The sequence below is a fragment of the Callospermophilus lateralis genome, chromosome X (assembly GCF_048772815.1).
Source record: "Callospermophilus lateralis isolate mCalLat2 chromosome X, mCalLat2.hap1, whole genome shotgun sequence".
Lineage (NCBI taxonomy): Eukaryota > Metazoa > Chordata > Mammalia > Rodentia > Sciuridae > Callospermophilus > Callospermophilus lateralis.
Window position 1 is genome coordinate 23,204,694 of NC_135325.1, and position 19,244 is coordinate 23,223,937.

The window sequence follows — 19,244 nt, forward strand, 5'->3', positions numbered from 1 at the left end:
TACAAAACCTACAAAGAAGAATTAATACTAATACTCCCTGAATTATTCCGTAAAATAGAAAAGGAGGAAACCCTTTCAAACTCATTCTATGAGATTAATATCACCCTGAGACCAAAACCATTGACACATCAAAGAAGACCAATATTCCTGATGAACATAGATGCAAAAATTCTCAATAAAATTTTGGCAAATCACATATAAAAACATTTTGAAAAAATAGTGCACCATGATCAAGTTGGGGTTCATTCCAGGGATACAAGGTTGGTTAACATTCAGAAATCAACATAATCCTTCACACCAGTAGAATTAAAGATAAGAATCATATGATTGTATCAATTGATGCATATATTCCTACTAAAGAGTGTGCACCCTTTCATGTTCAAAACATTAGAAAAACCTAGGGATAGTAGGAATATACCTCAACATTGTAAAAGCTATCTATACTAAACCCAAGGCCAACATCATTCTAAGTGGAGAAAATTGGAAGCATTCACTCTAAAAACAGGAACAAGACACAGATGCCCTCTTTTACTACTTCTATCCAACATAATCTTTGAAACTCTAGCCATAGCAATTAGACAAATGAAAGAAATTAAATGGGTACAAATAGGAAAAGAAGAACTCAAAACTATTATTATTTGCCAACAGCATGATTTTATGCTTGGAGTTCCAAAAAATTCCACCAAGAAACTTCTAGAATTAATAAATGAATTCAGCAAAGTAGCAAGATATAAAATCAAAACCCATGAATCAAATGCGTTTCTATACATCAGTGATGAATCCTCTGAAAGAGAAATTAGGAAAACTACCCCATTCACAGTAGCCTAAAATAAAATACTTGGGAATCAATCTAACAGGAGAGGTGGAAGACCTCTACAATGAAAACTACAGAACACTAAAGAAAGAAATTGAAGCAGACCTTAGAAGATGAAAAGATCTCCCATGCTCTTGGATAGGCAGAATCAATATTGTCAAAATGGCCATACTACCCAAAGCACTATACAAATTCAATGCAATTCGAATTAAAATCCTAAAGTCATTCCTTATAGAAATAGAAGAAGGAATCTAATCACCTTTTAATCCCCCAAATAGTTAACACATATCTGTTATTCTCAAAATTGAATATAAGTTTTCTAGGTTTTAGTACTCCAGTTTAGAATAAATTATTAGAGGAAAGAGAAGAAATAAATTGTTTTATGGGAGAGCTGATATGGGTAGCTGAAAATTAAAATTTAAACCAAAGGAAATAAATGTAAATGATATCTATCAAATAAGCACAGGGATATTATTCAAATATCAGCCATTTTCCTGTTCTAGAGCACTGGTTCTCAACATTAGCTAGGCATTAGAATCAAATGGGAGGTTTTATTTATTTATTTACCGGAGGGGATCAGGGATTGAACTTAGGGACACTCTATCACTGAGTTCACATCCTCAGGCCTATTTTGTATTTTGTTTAGAAACAGAATCTCATTGAGTTGCTTAGGGCCTCATTAAGTTGCAGAGGCTGGCTTTGAACTCGCAATACTCCTGCCTCAGCCTCCCAAGTCACTGGATTACAGGTGGGTGTCACTGTACCCAGCAAATGGGAGGTTTTAGACTACAGACATCTTCTTATCACTGAGAATCTCTAATATAATTTATTGAAGATGGACACTGAAAATTTAAAAGCCCCCCAGGCAATTCTAATGGGAAGCCAAAGTTGAGAACCCTTGATGTAGAACAGAGGTTCTCAAATGTTATTCTGCATGTGACAAACCCCAAGTATTCAATAAAAACAGGTTCTGAATCACACCCCAGAGGTCATAGTTTAGTAAGTCTAGAGTAAAACCTGTAATTGTGCATATCTAATAAGTTCCTATCTGATACTGAGATTGCTAGAGACTGAGCTTGTTTGAAAGGTAGGGTTATCATGTCCCACTCTATATCTAAGAAATCAGCATCTGTACTTCAAAAAGATCCCCCAGATGATTAATATACATGGTAAGGTTTGTGAAGCACATGACCTATAAAAACTGAACGGAAATGCCATCAAAAGGGATTAAATAGTGGAACAGTGGTCAATTTTGTCAGGAAATAGCCTTACCACTAGAAAAATGTGTTGGTAGTCTTTAGGTGAGATACCCATCTTTCTTTTAGGGATGGTTTTAATTTAGTCTGGTTATCTAACTTAATTATCTAACTTAATTTATTATCTAACTTAATCTTTATCTAACTTAATCTTCAAAAAAATCTATCATCAAATATAATCCCAAATTTATAGCAGATGAAACTGAAACACTACCATGTCATTATCTTTTGCAGCTTTACCCAATGTAAAGTAAGAGAACCTAGATTTGATGTGAAAACTCATTATTTCTATTGCACAATTTTGGTTCTGTTTAACCTTTCAAGTTTTTGAATTTTATTATTATACCATGATCAGTTTACTAAGAATATTGAATAAAGTTTTTTTTAAGATTTGATGAGTCACATGGTATATAATCCCTTAATTGAATAGGAAGAATTTGATTGTTTAGTAAGCTATATATTATGGACTAAATAAGAAGCACATTAAAAATGTACAGTAAGAATAGTACAGGGGTATTTATTTAGTAGATGAAGCTGAACTAAAATCAAGGTTCGTTATAAGTTGACATACAGAGGCATATCTGCATCAGTGGATAGAACCTTGAAACACTTCTTTGTTGAAAAACCAGTCACTGTCTTTACTGTCCACTCCCAAGTCCTCAACTGCCTCAAACACTTCCTCTAGACCTTGGACTTGGTCCTAGTAAGTCCTAGTAACTAAAGGTTAATGTCTTGTCATAGCTAGGGTTCTTCAGGATACTGTGCTGTTTTTTTTTTTTTTTTTTTACAGCTCCTTCTAGGCTGTAGGATTCATTGAAATTTGAATATTCAGCTTTTAAATATCACCCCCCCTTTTCCATATAAAACCTGATTTTGTATTCAAAGAAAAATAGCTGTGTTAGTTTTCATAACATCAAGAATAGTAGTCCTGTACATTTGTGATTGGCTGGTGTTCAGAAGCAATGGTTTCATTAACAGCAAAGTTGTCATTGAAATGACTGCTCTATGAAATTCTTGGCACACAAACTCCTGAGTAGTGCTAGATTTTAGTTATCCACTCAAAACCAATAAAATTTTGTAATTTTCATTATCATGAATGAGATATGGTGTAAGAAAATTCTTCGCCTTCTTAAAAAAGACTAAATTCAATCTAGTTTACTCTTGTAACTTTGCTGGTTCTGAGGAACTGGTTTGTATAGATCTCATGACTTTTGAAGATTACAATAAGGACTTTGCATATCCAGGTCAATTAATGCATTTCTAGGGTTTTATAATGATGAAATAATTCTACATTATTTATTATCTCATCCTAAATTTATGTCTTAATTACAAATATACTGAAATTTTTAAGAGATATATTTTAAAATGTGCATTCTTGGGGCTGGGGTTGTGGCTCAGAGGTAGAGGGCTCGCCTAGCATGCACGAGGCACTGGGTTCGATCCTCAGCACCACGTAAATGTAAAATAAAGATATTGTGTCCACCTAAAACTTAAGAATAAATATTTTTTTAAAAAAATGTGCATTCTGATGTTTAAAACTGAGAATAAACAACCATTAATTTTATTAACAGATAACCATTAAATATATTGATTCTTCCTGTATACAGTAGTACATTACCAGCCTTGTTTTGAATTTATAAACACTTTTGATGCATATGCTTTCTTTCATGAAAATAGTAGGACATTGGCTATCACTTAAATGGGAAACTATTTTTAAAAAGCATTCATTACAATAAAAAGTAAATGAGAAATAATGAAAGCTAATTCTGATTATTGTTTCACTCAATGCATAATTTTTGGTATTTGTGTAGAATACACCTAGCACCTTTGGGCCAATTTCTAGTATTTTTTAAAAGTGCATTAGCATGCCTATTGCAAGTACATTGCTGGTTTTGAATAGATAGTTTCCTATCAGAGATTGAATCAGACACAGAGTTAAATCAGGTAAAGTATTAATGCAATCAGATGTGTGGGCAATACCACTCTAGTAACTATAGAATAAAGTAATATCTGTTCTGTATGTGCCTTTTTAGGGTATTTGGATATTTTTAAAGATATGTAGATATACATTTAAACATGTGTTTAACTTAGTATTTAAAATAAGCAGTGAGTCAGGTACCTCTAATGGATACAATCGCATAACTAGAAGCTATGTAATTTCAATGACAACTTTGCTGTTAATGAAACCAGTGCTTCTGAACACCAGCCAATCACAAATGTACAGAACCACTATTCTTGATGTTATGAAAACTAATATAGCTATTTTCTTTGAGGGATTTTTAGGTACTCAGAACACTTCTTATATATTAGGGAGAGTTTTTTAGGACATATTCATCCTTTGGAGACTTCATTCTTAGCACAAAACTGCTGCTCTTTTACAATGAGCCTTCTAGAATTATAGCAATATTGCTGCTAAAAGGCAGGCAATGCAAAATCTCAAAGAATTTTAATAACCATCTAATTGATTGTAACTGGAGTCAGTGTTAGAATATTGCCTAAAAACACCATTGTGTTTTAGGGGCCTGGGTTAGGCATAATACCATGTATTTGTCCATCTTTCTTGGTTTTATGTGTGAAATAGAATAGGCCCTGAAGGGAGGAAAATAGAATTCATAAGGGACCACACTGTATTCTGATAGCATTCTTTGTTCCTCATTCCTTGGCCTAGTCCTGTGAAAAACTGTTTGTAATGGTACCTTCATTCTTTGAAAAAAAAATGTAGATCAATGAAAACAAATTGCAGGATTGTAGTATAGTCTCCATCATAAAGTAGAATGTTTCATTTATATCTAACAAAATTGAATAACAGTATATTATCATGAACTATAAACATGAAATGATCATGAATGTAATTTATTCATCATTCACTGGTTACAAAATAGTGGTGTTTAAAATTCACATGTAAATTGCCAAAAGCCTACAAACTTCAAGGTAGCATTTACCATGTCTTGTCAGATTATTAAAATCATAGTACTTTTGACATCAGATGGCAGAATAAAAGGGTTAGTCATAGATGTGGTTTCTCCAGTTTCCTTTTTCTTTCCTCTACCCACATCCTCTCTGGGTTGGGAGGCCGGGGAGCAGTAAGAGTTGGTTGAAGAGCCTCTGCCAGGCTTAGAAGGTTTTTTTGAAGGAGGTTCCACTGTTTTGTTCTGTATATCCCCCTTAGTGGGTACAGACACCTGAATGACTGCTCATCTTCACAGAGATCTTAGAAGGCAGATACTCATGCAGTCAGCTGCCGCCATGGAATCTTCTAGTATCGCCCTCTCCAATCTCACTTTCCTCAGACCCTGCCTGGCTTATGCAATACCCCAACTAATCAATGAACTGGTTAATCAAGAAATTATATTAATAGAGTTATAATGTTTGATTGTCATACTTGGTCTGTAAACAGAAAATCAAGAATTTAAATTAAAAAAATGAAAATGTTCACTATAACAATTCAAAAGTGCCAAACTTTTTAAAAAAAAGTCATTAATGGTCAATTTTTCCACCTTTCTACCCCACAGACATGTATTAAAATGTGTTATTTTCATAAATTACTTTCACTTATGCAAATATATACAATTTTCTATATGTGCATGTATGTACAGAGATATATGTCTGTACGTATATATGTGAAATACTTTTAAAATAATGCAATACTATACTGAGTAATCCATGATTTTTTTCTCATGTGTCATTGAATAGAATATAGTGGGAAGGCAGTCTGGGATTTGTAGGACAGTTCTATCAAATTTATCACATGACTTTGACGTGGATTTCTGGTGTTATTATTTCCAACCTAATGGAATAGAAGATAGTGAATCTAGGACAAAAATCTATAAGGACATTGAACATGCATTCATCACCTTTGCTAATATGACATTGATCCAAATTTAGTCCCATGGACACACCTAGGTGAAGTATGTATACCTGCATGGCTATGGGTCTTGTTGACACTAGGGAAGGGAATTCTATTTCTATAAAGAAGAGAAGAATGGGTTCTGATTCTGCCCCAAATTATAAGACTTCTTTCTCCTTATTTCCAATACTTTACTAAATTGTAAGTTTTAAAAAAAAATATTTTATAAACGCTTCTTGGTGTTCTAATTATCAAACAACCTGGCAATTTTGCCAATGCATATTTTTTTTTCACCAGAAGTTCTATAAGATCCTGGACTCTGGTACCTGCTCCCTACCAGCAGGCTATTCTTAGTAGTTGTCTCAGCAGGATCTGTATGGGAATGATATGACTCTGCATGCTGGCTTCAACTTTTCTGAATTTTCCTGATCAGTTGTGTTTATTATTTTGTATTTATGTGGAATACTTGGTCTTTTAAAAAATACACCCGAACTTATTGGTCTGGTTATGCATTCCAGATTCCTCCAGACAAGCATATTGATATTATTGATTTATTATTAATAAAAAGAAATTTGTCCACATACCTCTGTGGCCATCTTTCTTTTGAAGAAAGAAAGTGATGCCAGATCATCACCTAATTTCCTAAACCCATATGGTTATTTCAATATGTCTAATAACTCTGCCCTTGCTTAGAAGTTAATATGTGAGCCTCAAGCTACTAATTTATAAGCACCAAATATACTCCTGGACTGCATTACTCTAAGTGGTGAGAATATATATTTCAGGGTAGGATTTCAGGTCTTTGGCCAGATGGCTGGGGCAATATTTTTAGCAAGGTAGTTCTATCAGAGGAAATTTCATGACACACATTTGATAATGATCTCCAACTTGTAAGACCAGGTCTAACCTTAGTCTGTAAATGTTTATGCATAAAAAAATTCGTTAGATTAGTTCAATTCCAGCTTTTTCAAAGCATTGCTATCACATTTTTGTTTTATGTTCATTTAAAAAATATATCCTGAAATATTCTTAAAAATACAAGGAAAATACCTTGTAAAATTACCTAGTCTGTTTTAGCAAGATCAAGTCTATCCTCTATAGTAAAATGCCCTCAGTATTCTATTATTTAGTTAAAATGAGCTTATTGTTTTGTATTTGTTCATATCATCACAGGGAGACATTTTAGTGTTTGATTTTATCAGGTTGTAAATGTTAACCCATAAAAATCATCTAACAGTGCCTATGCTCTTATTTTTTTTAATTAACAATCAAGCTTGTAAGTATACAAAAAGCAGAATGGCTAGTGAGTCACACTACTTAGAAATAATTACTCAACTCAGATTTATTAGGCATTATTGCACTGATTGCCTGACAAGTCAAGGAACCATAGTTAGCGATTCTACTCTTTGGGGTGAAGGCAATGCTATTTACTATGTTAAATTAATCTGTTTCTTTCTGACTAAAGGTAAGTGTCTTCCTTTTTTTTAATAAAACAAATTTATATACCCTCTTTGAGAAAATATAAACATGAGGTTTGTATAGCAATACTTTACATAAATATGCATACACACAAATGTTTCTGCATAAATGTATATATAATATCTACATTATACATATATACAATATGTATGTATAGATAATTTTTCCAAATATATTTCAAAAGCAATAAATTTTAATTTTACCACAATTCCTTCCTGGCAACCTCATTAAAAAGTACAATAACAACTATTGTGTATTTCTATAGGAATACAAAAAAATAAAACATTTATTGATACGTGTCAATCATTTAAAATTGTAAAAAATGGCCCCAAATGGAGATTTTGAGATGTCAAAAGTGGTTTACATAAATCATAGATAATTTACAAATTATTGAACATAAAATAAATGAGATGATTCTTGAATTGATATACACTTAGAGAATTGCTACATCAATATGTATTTCCATACTTGATGACTATCTATGGATGTCTCATATGATCTGAAAAGAATTCTCTGCCTTTAACTTACTCTACTGTGATACAAATCAATGGATGATATTCATATGTTAAACATACTCCATGAACCTAGACACATTTAGATCAAGTCTAAAATCTACTTAGGGCATTAAATTGGTTAATAATACATATTTTCTGGAATTATTAATGTTCATAAGTAACAGTACCCTGAGTGCTATAGATAATATGAGTTATTGCAATGCCCAGAAGAATAGCTATAACTTTATTTTTCCCCTCACCCCCATGACCACCAAGAAAGGACACTGGAAGTCAAATAAATGAGAATATTAAAATTAGGAATCTTCTCAGTCTATTCAGTCTTTTAAAAATAAATTCCAAACACTGTACCTTGTTACTGATTAGCAAAATAATGTATCATGTACACCTCATTTGTGATGTGGAGATTTTTGTGTTTTGCATCATTGTGAGTAAACTCTATTGTTATATATTATAGCACCAGAATTAAAATTCATTTCTACCATTGTTGGCCTAACAAAGTACTAGCTGTATGTAGTAAGCACTAAACATTTAAATAAACATATTGCTGAACATTTTTTTTGTACATGAATAAGCTTACTTGTGAAATATTCTGCTAGCAGTTAATGAATTTTAAAAAATTGTGAATATATTTGGATAAACCACTTTAGAAATGTTACTCAAGGAAGTTTATCCTGTGCAATACATTTCCCTGAAGAAAATACATTTATCCAATTATTCCATTGATTGAAAGTCTTCATTTAAATATTATAAGCATACTAAGCACTTGTTTTGGTGTTGATGTTGATTATAGTTGGTTTCACAATGACATGCATTTTTTTTTTTTTTTTTTGGTACCAACGATTGAACCCAGTGACTCTTTACCACTGAATCACATTCTCAGTCCTTTTTTCACTTTGAGACAGGGTCTTTCTCAGTTGCTAAGTGCCTCACTGAATTGCTAGACTGGCTTTGAACTCACAATCCTCCTGCCTCAGCCACCAGAGTTGCTGGGATTATGCCTGGCATGCAATGCATTTTTGAAGAACTGACACAGCATCTTTTCTCCTCCTATGTCCCACTTTATTCAGCCCTATAAGTAGCAATGTATAACATAATACAATTCATGCCAAATTGGTATCAAGTATTTTTTTCTAGATGCCTTATAACAAAATTTTAGGACAAAGATGAGAGACATGTTTTCCAAAACCTGGAGGCTCCCACTTACTTCTTGTTCTGCCCTTCTGTGAATTAAAAACTATTCAATAGGACTGCTTTTAGAATGCAAGATTAGTCTTGAAATAGTACAGATAGGAGTAGAATGTAGTAAAGATGATAAATATAAAATAATATCATAATATTTCTCATGATGCTTGACATTTTTGACAGTACATCACAGTATTTCACATGTTATTGGAAAAGGATAAAATATTGTAATTACCAGGCCATTTATCTCAGAAATTTAACATAAAGCTTCACTGTTTCATCCATTAAAAAATGGGGCAGGCAAGTATAAGACTCTCTCACCTTCACTAATGATGGAGAAATAATTAGAGATGTATGATTAGAGTATTAATTATTCACCAACTAATGACCAGGGAGATGAATGATGAGCCTTTCCACACCTTATTTAATGAACTGCATGTGGACATCATGCCATTCAATATCGAAATATGAAAGGTTGGTGAGGGAAGGGATGTCCACACAGTCTCAAAATCTCATCTATAGATTTCTTATTAATTTTCAAAGGGGAAATATCCAGAGTAGGCAAATCCATAGCTATATAAAACAGATTAGTAGTTTCCAATGGCTAGGAAGAGGGGTGAATAGGGAATGACTTTAATTGGAAAGAATTTTGATGTAAGGGTGATAAAGGAATACTAAAATTAGATAGCTGTGATGGTTGTGCAATTATGTGAATATATTAAAAACACTTAATTGTATACCTTAAAAAGATGGATTTTATGGAATATACATTTTATCTTTAAAAAGCTGCTATTAAAAAGAAGATATCTGATGGACACTGCCATAACCAAATGATCAAACTCAGTATCACCAATACTGGAGAACATTGTCACAAATACTACAAGGCGATTCACATCACTTTCATCAACATTCCACATCATATCACCAACTTTGTTTTTACCAGGAATGTCTATCCTGATTTTTGCCAGTGGAACCATTCTAAATCACTCATGCCTGAAGGTTGCTATTTAAATTCCAGAATGGAATTGAAATCCATAACATCGTTGTGCCTTTCATTTTACTGTTATTATAATGCTGAGTATTTTTAGGGAAATCCTCTATTGTTAATGGTTCCTCTATGTATTCCTACAGGAATACATACTTCTATACTTCCTCTCCCTACCCTCCCTTGTTATGGGTTAGCATCCACATATCAGAAAGAATATTCAACTATTGTTTTTTTTGGGGGGTCTGGTTTATTTCACTTAGCATGATATTCTCATTTACCAGCAAATGCCATAATTTCATAAACATTGCCATTGTTCCCTGACATGGTAGTCTAAATGGCTCTTTTCCACAGATACTCTTATTAAATGGTGTGGTATTAGGATTACTAACTATAAATTCATTTTCTGTTTTGATATATTTTTAATGATAATATCAATGAATGAAGTGTCCATTCTGTTTTCATGCTGCATAACATGTGCATTTTCTTCTTTCAATATGAAAAGTTTTTACATGAATATTTTTATTTTTAGATATATATAACAATAGGGTGTATTTTGACATATTATACATACATAGGGTTCAACCCATTACAATATCGATCTCATTTTTTGTGGTTGAATATGATGTGACATTATACTGGTCATATATTCATATATGTACATAGGAGAGTTATGTCTGATTCATTCTACTATCTTTTCTATTCCCATTCCCCTCCATTCTCTTCATTTTCCTTTGTCTAAGTCAATGAACTTCTATACTTCCTCTCCCTACCCTCCCTTGTTATGGGTTAGCATCCACATATCAGAGAGAATATTCAACTATTGTTTTGCAGGGGGGGGGGGGTCTGGTTTATTTCACTTAGCATGATATTCTCCAGTTCTATCCATTTACCAGCAAATGCCATAATTTCATTCTTCTTAAATTATGTATGTACCACATTTTCTTTATTGATTCATCTGTTGAAGAACACATAGTTTTGTTCCATAGTCTAGCTATTGTGAATTGAGCTGCTATAAACATTGATGTAGCTGTGTCACTGTGCTGATTTTAAGATCTTTGGGTATAAGCACAGGAGTGGGATAACTGGGTCAAATGGTGGTTTCAATGCAAGTGTTCTAAGGAATACCCATACTACTTTCCAGAGTGGTTGGAAAGTAGTATGGGTATTATATAAAATTGCAGTTTCACCAACAATGTATCAGTGTACCTTCTTCCCCATATCCTTGCCAATATTTATTGTTCCTTGTATTATTGACAATTGCCCCTGGGGTTACAGGCATACACTAACATGCCTGGATGGTGCACCACCATGACCAGTCTCTTAACATCTTTTCTCCATGGTCAACTTTGTTTTCAAGATTATATATTTCGTCTTCATTGCTGTCTTCCAAATGGTCTATTCTGTTGGTGATGCTTTCCATTGAATTCTTAATTTGATTTATTGATTCCTTCATTTCAAGGCTTTCTGCTTGATTTTCTTTCAGAATCTCTATATGTTCATTGAAGTGATCTTTCAATTTCCATATCTTGTTTCTGATTTCACACCTTACATTGCCCTTTATTTTACAGATCAGTTTGACTATGTTTATTTTAAATTCTATCTCTGACATTTCTTCCACTGTGGTGTCATTAGAATCTGTTATTGAAGTATCTTTGTTTGTTTGGGGTGACTTGTTACCCTGCTTTTTCATGTTATTTGTGTGTCTACTCATCTATCTGAATGGATCTGATGATGTAGAGTTTCTATGTTATGGGTTTATACTGTTCTTCTATGTTACTAGTATCTCACAGATTGGGGGGAGTCCCTTATAGCAACAAGTTATGCAAACAATATATAGCAGTAGACTAGATCCTTAATTCCTATTTTAAAATCTAGTGTTAATTGGTACAATAAATTGACAGTGGAATCCTGAATTTCCAACAATAAAATAGTATATAGTCATGTATTATGGCTGGCTTAAAATCAAACAATAAGTGTTGTCCATGGCTTCTGCTGTATTAATTATTGATGTGACATTGGTGGTAAGGGGAGATTTTCTATACCTCAGTTAGTGTTAGGAAGTGTTAGGGATAGAGTTTAGTACGTGTAAAGAATAAGAGATAGGAGGATAGAAAAATGTTTGTAATTTCAAAGGGTGAATGGGCTGATGCAGTGGTAACTTAGGATATGTTGTTGGCTTGGAAGGGTACCAAAAAATAGAAGAATATAAAGGAGGAGAGAGAGAGAGAATGGAATTTGGTGTCAAGAATGTAGAAATGTGAAGGGGAGACAAGGGTGATAGTCTTGATAAAGATGATACAGAACAAAATCAAAATAAGCTAATCATAACCCCCTAACCTCAAAATACAGAGCATGGGAAAATAACACCTTTGGGGAAAAAAAAACCGATAAAACAACAACAACAACAAAATCTACAACAACAACAGACCCCCCCCAAAAAAATGAATGAAATAACAAAAACAACAGCAACAAAAAAAAAGCTAGAAATGAGGAGAGAGAGAAACAAATATGAATTATGCATAGGAGTCCTTGAATCAGTCAGGACACATTCAAATACAAGAAAAATCCAATATGGAAACCTTAAATCAGAAAGCAAAACAGAACTACTGCCACAATAAACAAGCCACAACAGCAACAACAAGAACAAAAAAGAAAAATCTTGGTGAAATATTAAGAAATTAAGGAGTCATATCCACTGTGGTGGGCAAAATAGTGAGTGTATGTGTGCACTGACTGTGCCCACTTGGTTTCCTTTTTGTTTCCTCTTCAAGTATGATCTATGGGCTGTGGGTTGTGTGTCTTTCCTTTTTATTGTGTTGCTCACCGTATTGAAGGTTGGGGTTTAAGACTTCCTAATTCCCCTTCTTGGGAGATTATTGTGGGCAGGCTAGGCTGCAGACCTGAAGGCAGAGTGGAATGCTGGGGAAGCTGAATTGCAGGCTGGCAGCAAAGCAGCTAGCCATCTCCATGAGGCAGGTGGATCAGGGCCTGGTGCTTGATCCTGGGGACTGGCCAGTCAAGAAACTGCAGGCTGGACCAGGTGGGTCTTGTGGCAAAGCAGCTGGGTGGATCAAGGCTGGCCCCAGGACCTGCAGGCTAGCCACAAAACTGCAAGCAATGGACCAGGTCAGGGGCCAGGGAGGGGTTGGGAGACTGGGAGCTGGAAGGCCCTATTGGGTACCAAACTGATGCCGGAACCTGGTGGATCTCAGAAACTAGTGGATACTGAACTGGGGAGGGATTCAGGGACTTGGCTGGTGCTGGGACCCCATGAGTGCCAGCCTAGGTGGGCCACAGGAACCTGGTACATAGTGGACCTGTTGGTTGCGCAAGCTGAGAGCAAAATGCCCTAATGCCCTCTTACAACCATCTGACCCACTATAGCCAGCCCTGTCAATCCCCACCAGCCTCAGAACTCACAGAGCTGGGGAGAGCCTGATTCTCTCCAGCCTCTCTAATCTGTGTTCCCCTGGGTGATATGTTCCCAGTTTCTGACTTTCCACAGGTTTGCTAGGCTTACACAGGCCTACACAGACCTAGCTGCAAACTCACGGATCTGAGTTTCCAGTTTCCATAGGCTACACTGGCTGGTGGAGAGGTTTTTGTTTTGTTTTGTTTTTATCTGATTAATGAGTCAAATAGTCTCTGAATCCCTCCAGTCTCAGGATTTTTTTTACTCTAAGCCTGTGGGAGATGTGGTATTCTCATGGTTTCAGTTCTAGGTAGCCCCTTACAAGAGAAATGCTTCCTCATGCTAATCTGCCATCTTGCCTCTCTATGCTTGTACATTTTCTGTACTATATGCTCCCTGGAAGAATGTGGCTAAGTAAATTTTGTATATGTTGGTTATTCTTTAAAAATTTTTCTGTTAGTGCATCATAGTTATACATAATAGCATGGTTCATTTTGACATATTCATAAATGTGTAGAACATGATTTCCTGCATTTCAATCCCCAGTACTTCCTCTTTCCTTTCCTTCTTCCCTTTTCCTAATCCTCTTCCTCTACTTTGTTGGTCTTACTTCTATTTATTTATTGTTTTTAATTGGAGCATTATAGCTATACTATAAAAGTGGAATTAATTGTGATATATTCATGCAAGCACATAATTTGGTTAATTTCATTCTTCAGTTTTTCTCCCTCCCCTTCAACCATATTTCTGTACCCTACTTTTCTCCCTTCTATTTTCATGAGATCCCTTTATAAATTCTTTATTTCTGGTCACAGTGGCACATATCTGTAATCCCAGTTACTTGGGAGGCTGAGTAAGGCAAGATGATTGCATTTTTGAGGTCAGCTTTGGCAATTTAGTGAGGTCCTAAGCAACTTAGTGATACAATGTCTCAAAATAAAATAAAGTAAATAAAACAATGGGGCTGGAAATGTGGCTCAGTGGTAAAGCCTCTCTGGGTTCAATCCCACGTATCAAAAATAATAAATAAATAAATTTCTTATTTCTCTCTTGCTTTCACATATAAGAGAAAACTTTCAACCCTTGAATTTCTGATTTTGGCTTATTTGATGTTCTCTAGTTCTATCCATTTACCAAAAAATGACACAATTTCCTTCCTTCCTCATGGCATTTTATATGTTGATTATTCTTTGCTCTAAAGAACATCTAAAATTGAATGTTATAATCTTCAGTTAACTAGTTTTACAAGAGAATGTAAACCAATAGTTTATTTCTGTTTTTCCCCTTGAAAATAAATTTATTTTCATTAATTATTTAGCATTTTACAAATAGGAAGTGACAGTGCTTCTTTATTTGTTATTTTGGTAGTTGTCTTTTGTAGTATTGTCCGCAAGCTGGCTTTTAAATGAAGAATCAGGGATATGTGATATAGAAGTGTTCTTATGAAAACACAAGAGACTAGTATAAGCAGAACAGAGAATGAATCACCACAAATAAATGACATTTAAATCAAAGTCCCAGGCTCAGCCTGATCTTTTGGTATTCGGAGGAACTAAGATGACACCAGTTTTGTTTTTGTCCTCCCACCCCCATTTTTTTTTCCTATTTGAGGCAAAGGAGCTGGGATTTGAAAAGCCCATACCACATAGCCATTGCTTATGGGCATTCCCTAAGGAACCTAAACTTTAGGCTCTTCTGGTTTTGAGCAGCTTTAATAGCCTAAGGGACTTTCTCTGAAGAAAGTTATACTGTGTCCACCCAGAGAACAGGAGCATAGCACAAGTATATAATATCTTAGATGATAAGGGCTTAAGGGCAGAGCATCCACAGCATTTGCTTTTCTCTTTTATCTCACCCTTCTATATTCATAGTTAAAACGAAAACTAACAATTTTTTTTCCATAATGGCAGTGATAATGGTGTCTTTGGGTAAACTATGTTATTTAATCTAAACAATTATCACTTTGAATAAATTAACTTAGGGTCCACTTCAACTCTAAAATGACCCAAATCTGTGTTTATGTACCTGCATAGTGATAATATATATTCTAGAACACACTTGACAGTGGAATTTACAATCTTTGTTAAAACTTTAAAAATGAAAGTTTTCAAACCTTTTAAGATTGATATGTTGTTAATAAAACAAAGGTGGTGGGAAGAAAAAGATGAATAATTTGTGTCATCATCATTAAAGGAATCTGGGATACTTAGAAATATTTCACTGTATTTACTGCTAATGAAAATTTTATTTTATTGAAATATAATGTTTTCACTTTTAGGTTTTCACTTCCAGTTACAGCAACAGCAGAAAACTGTATTCTTACTATATATCCATATTTGGCAATTCATCTTGATAAACAAAAAATTATTTTAAAGGATGGTAAGTTGCTTATGAGTGTTTTCTCTCTAACATATTGTATAGATTCTTGTTACCTAAGGCCAACATCTAGATATAGAGTGAATTTTAAATTAACAGGTGTTTATTAAACAACTGCCATTGCCAGGACCTTAGTTTCTTATCAGTAGTAGAATATGACAGTGTCTCTTGATTCCCAAAGTTAACAATCTAATAAAAGATGCATAAAGAAATTATTTACTAAGAATATTTAATTAAGGACTTTATATATGAGCCAGTTGAAGTATTGGGCATGTGGAGGTGGTACAGAGATTATTGCTGATGTTGGAGTTCTGAAATGATTTATAGTAGAGATGACATTTATGTAGAGCTTGACAAACGGTGATCTTGACCAGGATGGTTTGTGCAAACAGTGAAATAGCAAAAACATAGGGTTGTAATTGGAGACACAAGGCATGAGATGGAGGTGCAGGGCCATATTGTTGAGCCCTTTATTTTATAGTACTGGGAACATTCTGTGGATTTTTGAATATCAATGATTTATAAAGGGAACAGTTGCTGGGATATATTCATATAAAATAAATTAAGGTAGCATAGAGAATAGTCAGTAGACCAGCTTATATTGCTGCAGGAGAGATTGTGAGAAAAGCTAAGATCAAAGGTACATAATTACAAATTGAAAGCAGGAATAAATTTCAGATCAGTTGTCAGAAAGGTTACTGTAGTTAATAATTACACATTGTGTTCTTAAAAAATGTAAAGAAAGTGGTGGATATAATGTGTTTTCATCACAAAATTGATAACTATATGAGATAATGTATTTATAAATTATCTAGATATAACCATTTCACAATGTATGCTTCAAAATAACAGGGTGGACACAATAAATATAGAAAGTTATCTGTCAATTAAAATTAATTAATTAGAGCTGAGCATATGGCTCAGTGATAATTTCCTAGCATGTGTGAGACTCTTGGTTTAATCCTCAGCAAAAATATAAACAAAGAAACAAAAAACAATTAATGAATTAATTAAAAAGAAAATAAGGAAAAGGAAAAAAAGCAAAAAAGTAATAGAAAAAAAGTTAGTGAATAGGGAGAAATTGAAATGAAAGACACAGAAGAGAACAAATGATGGAGTAAGTACCAGAGAAGAGAAAAGATGAAGCGTGGGGGAAAAAACTCCATCTTAGTAGTCTGTCAAGTCCTTAATTTTTAGTGCTGAGTTGGAGGGGCTTTTCTGTGTTTTAACCAGTTTTCTCATTTTCTCCACTTACTTCTTCAAACATTTACCAACTGATGAAACCCATTCAATCTCAATCTCAGAGAATATCATTTTTCTTACTGTTGAAAAGAGATAGAGACCATCAGACAATAATGCTCTGAAGTTCCAAATACCAAGCATGTGCTGGAACCCATCATACCTCCTTTTCCTCTAGTCACAAGGACAGAAGCCAGTATGCTGTTCTACCTCAGGCCCTTCCTTTATCTAAATCTCATTACCCAGAAACTCTACTATATTGAATAATCTTGCTTATACTTGCTTGTCAATTTTTGCCTCCCTCTTATGTACTTTAGTTCAGTTTCCAGGAAGTCAGCAGGGAGGAGAAGGGAGACTATATATTTTTAGGAAAATTCCAAGGAGTAAGTAAACAGGGCAGATTTAGGCCATGTATTCCTTACTTCCCAATCTTATTGTCAATTAACTTCCTAGAGATAGGGAGAAAAGTAGCAGAGGAAAGTAAGCACTTAGAGTACCTCATCTCCCTTTAACAGGAAATGAATTTTAGGGGTGATCAAGAAGCATTATTTGCCTACTGGGCATGTCTAAGAGTGTTGATTATTCCCCACTTCTCTTTCTTGAGACTATCTCTGGGCTTTTACATGCCATACTTCTCTGGGTTTTCTCTAACTTAAGACTATTCCTTCCAAGCATCTTTCATGAATTCTTCTTCCTCTCTCTGTATTTTTTAATTCTTTTCATCTGTTGGAGTTCTGACCCCTCTTCTCCCTTCTATGGCTTCAATTATAATACATGGGATATATATCCAATGCTAATCCCTTTCAGAGATTCAGGAATTCAGAATTCAACTGAATTCTGGATGCCTTTCATTGTATTCCCACAGGCCTCCCCCAAACAGCATGACCAAAACTAAACTCCCCTTTCTGGAATTTTCTCATCCTTCTGTATATGCTACTTCTGTAGATTTACCTACAACAGATTAGGGTAGGTCCTTATCCAGATACTAAACTGTCATCCTTAATGATGACATCTCTGTATCATACTACACTTCCAGTCCAACAAATCCTATTACTTTGCCTTCTAAATGCCTCTCAAATCATCTCACTTCTTTCTTTCTCCAGTGACAATACATACATTCAAGTTCCTGTAATGTCTTCTTAGGATCAATGCAGATTTCTAAACTATTCTCCTGCCTTCTCTGAAGACCCCATATGGCATTACCCTACATAATGACCTTATTCTCATTCCAGACAACTTTCCCTTTATGCTCAAGCCACAATAAACTTCTGTAAGTTTTTCTAGCATCCAGATCTTACTAATAATCTTTCCTATCTGGAGCATTTTTCTACAAAACTCTACATCATCTGCATACCTAAAATCTTTCCTGCCTCTACAAGCAAGGGTTTTGCATTCTCTGGTGAATGTTCATAGTTTTGAGCAATTTCCATCACTGCCCTTAACACATTTTTACTTAATATGCCTATTACCTATATCCCTTTCTAGATATTGTTATCTATAAGGCATCGAGAATGGGAATCATTTTTCTCCTTTTCACTCTTGTATCTATAATGCCTCACACAGTGTGTGGTAGATAAAAGGTATTTATTCAATCTTATAGAATGGGTCATCTGAATTATAGAATATCAGAAAGGCATCTCTTAGCTATACATTTTCATAAGAGAGTGGCTTATATATGAAATAGTGTCTTCTGAGCATAAAAAATCATTGAAAGCAGTTTATGGAATTGTCTAATTGGCAGGATGAAGAGAAAGACAAAGATCTCAGAATTTTGACATATTGTCAAAATTTAAAAGATTTTTCTGACTAATTCTAATACGTTATATTTTTATATTCTTCTAATGTACTGGGTTAGGAGAGAATTTCTAGAACGTAATATAAAGGAATAGGAATGGGTTCAGACTCACACAACCTGGAGAGAAATTCTCTTTTGTGTTTTAAACTCATTATTTTGCCGTATGATTTTATTTTTAATTCTCAGGTGCTCAAATTTATCATCTTTCATTAAACACCATGTATATATAAGAGAATAGCAGGATATTAATAATATGTGTTTTATCTATTCAAAGGGCTTTTGTAATAACTCATAGACTGTAAATACCTAGAAGGTATTATTTTTACTATGATTTCATTACT

General features: G+C 34.2%; 1 protein-coding gene across 1 annotated transcript in view; it reads left to right on the plus strand.

Moving 5' to 3' along the window:
- The window catches only part of Cfap47 (cilia and flagella associated protein 47), a 421,187-nt gene that overhangs the window by 121,724 nt on the left and 280,219 nt on the right, over positions 1 to 19,244 (plus strand). The window contains exon 27 of the mRNA XM_077107522.1: positions 15,772 to 15,872. Within this exon, the coding sequence (XP_076963637.1) occupies positions 15,772 to 15,872 (101 nt within the window). The remainder of the gene's footprint in view (positions 1 to 15,771; positions 15,873 to 19,244) is intronic.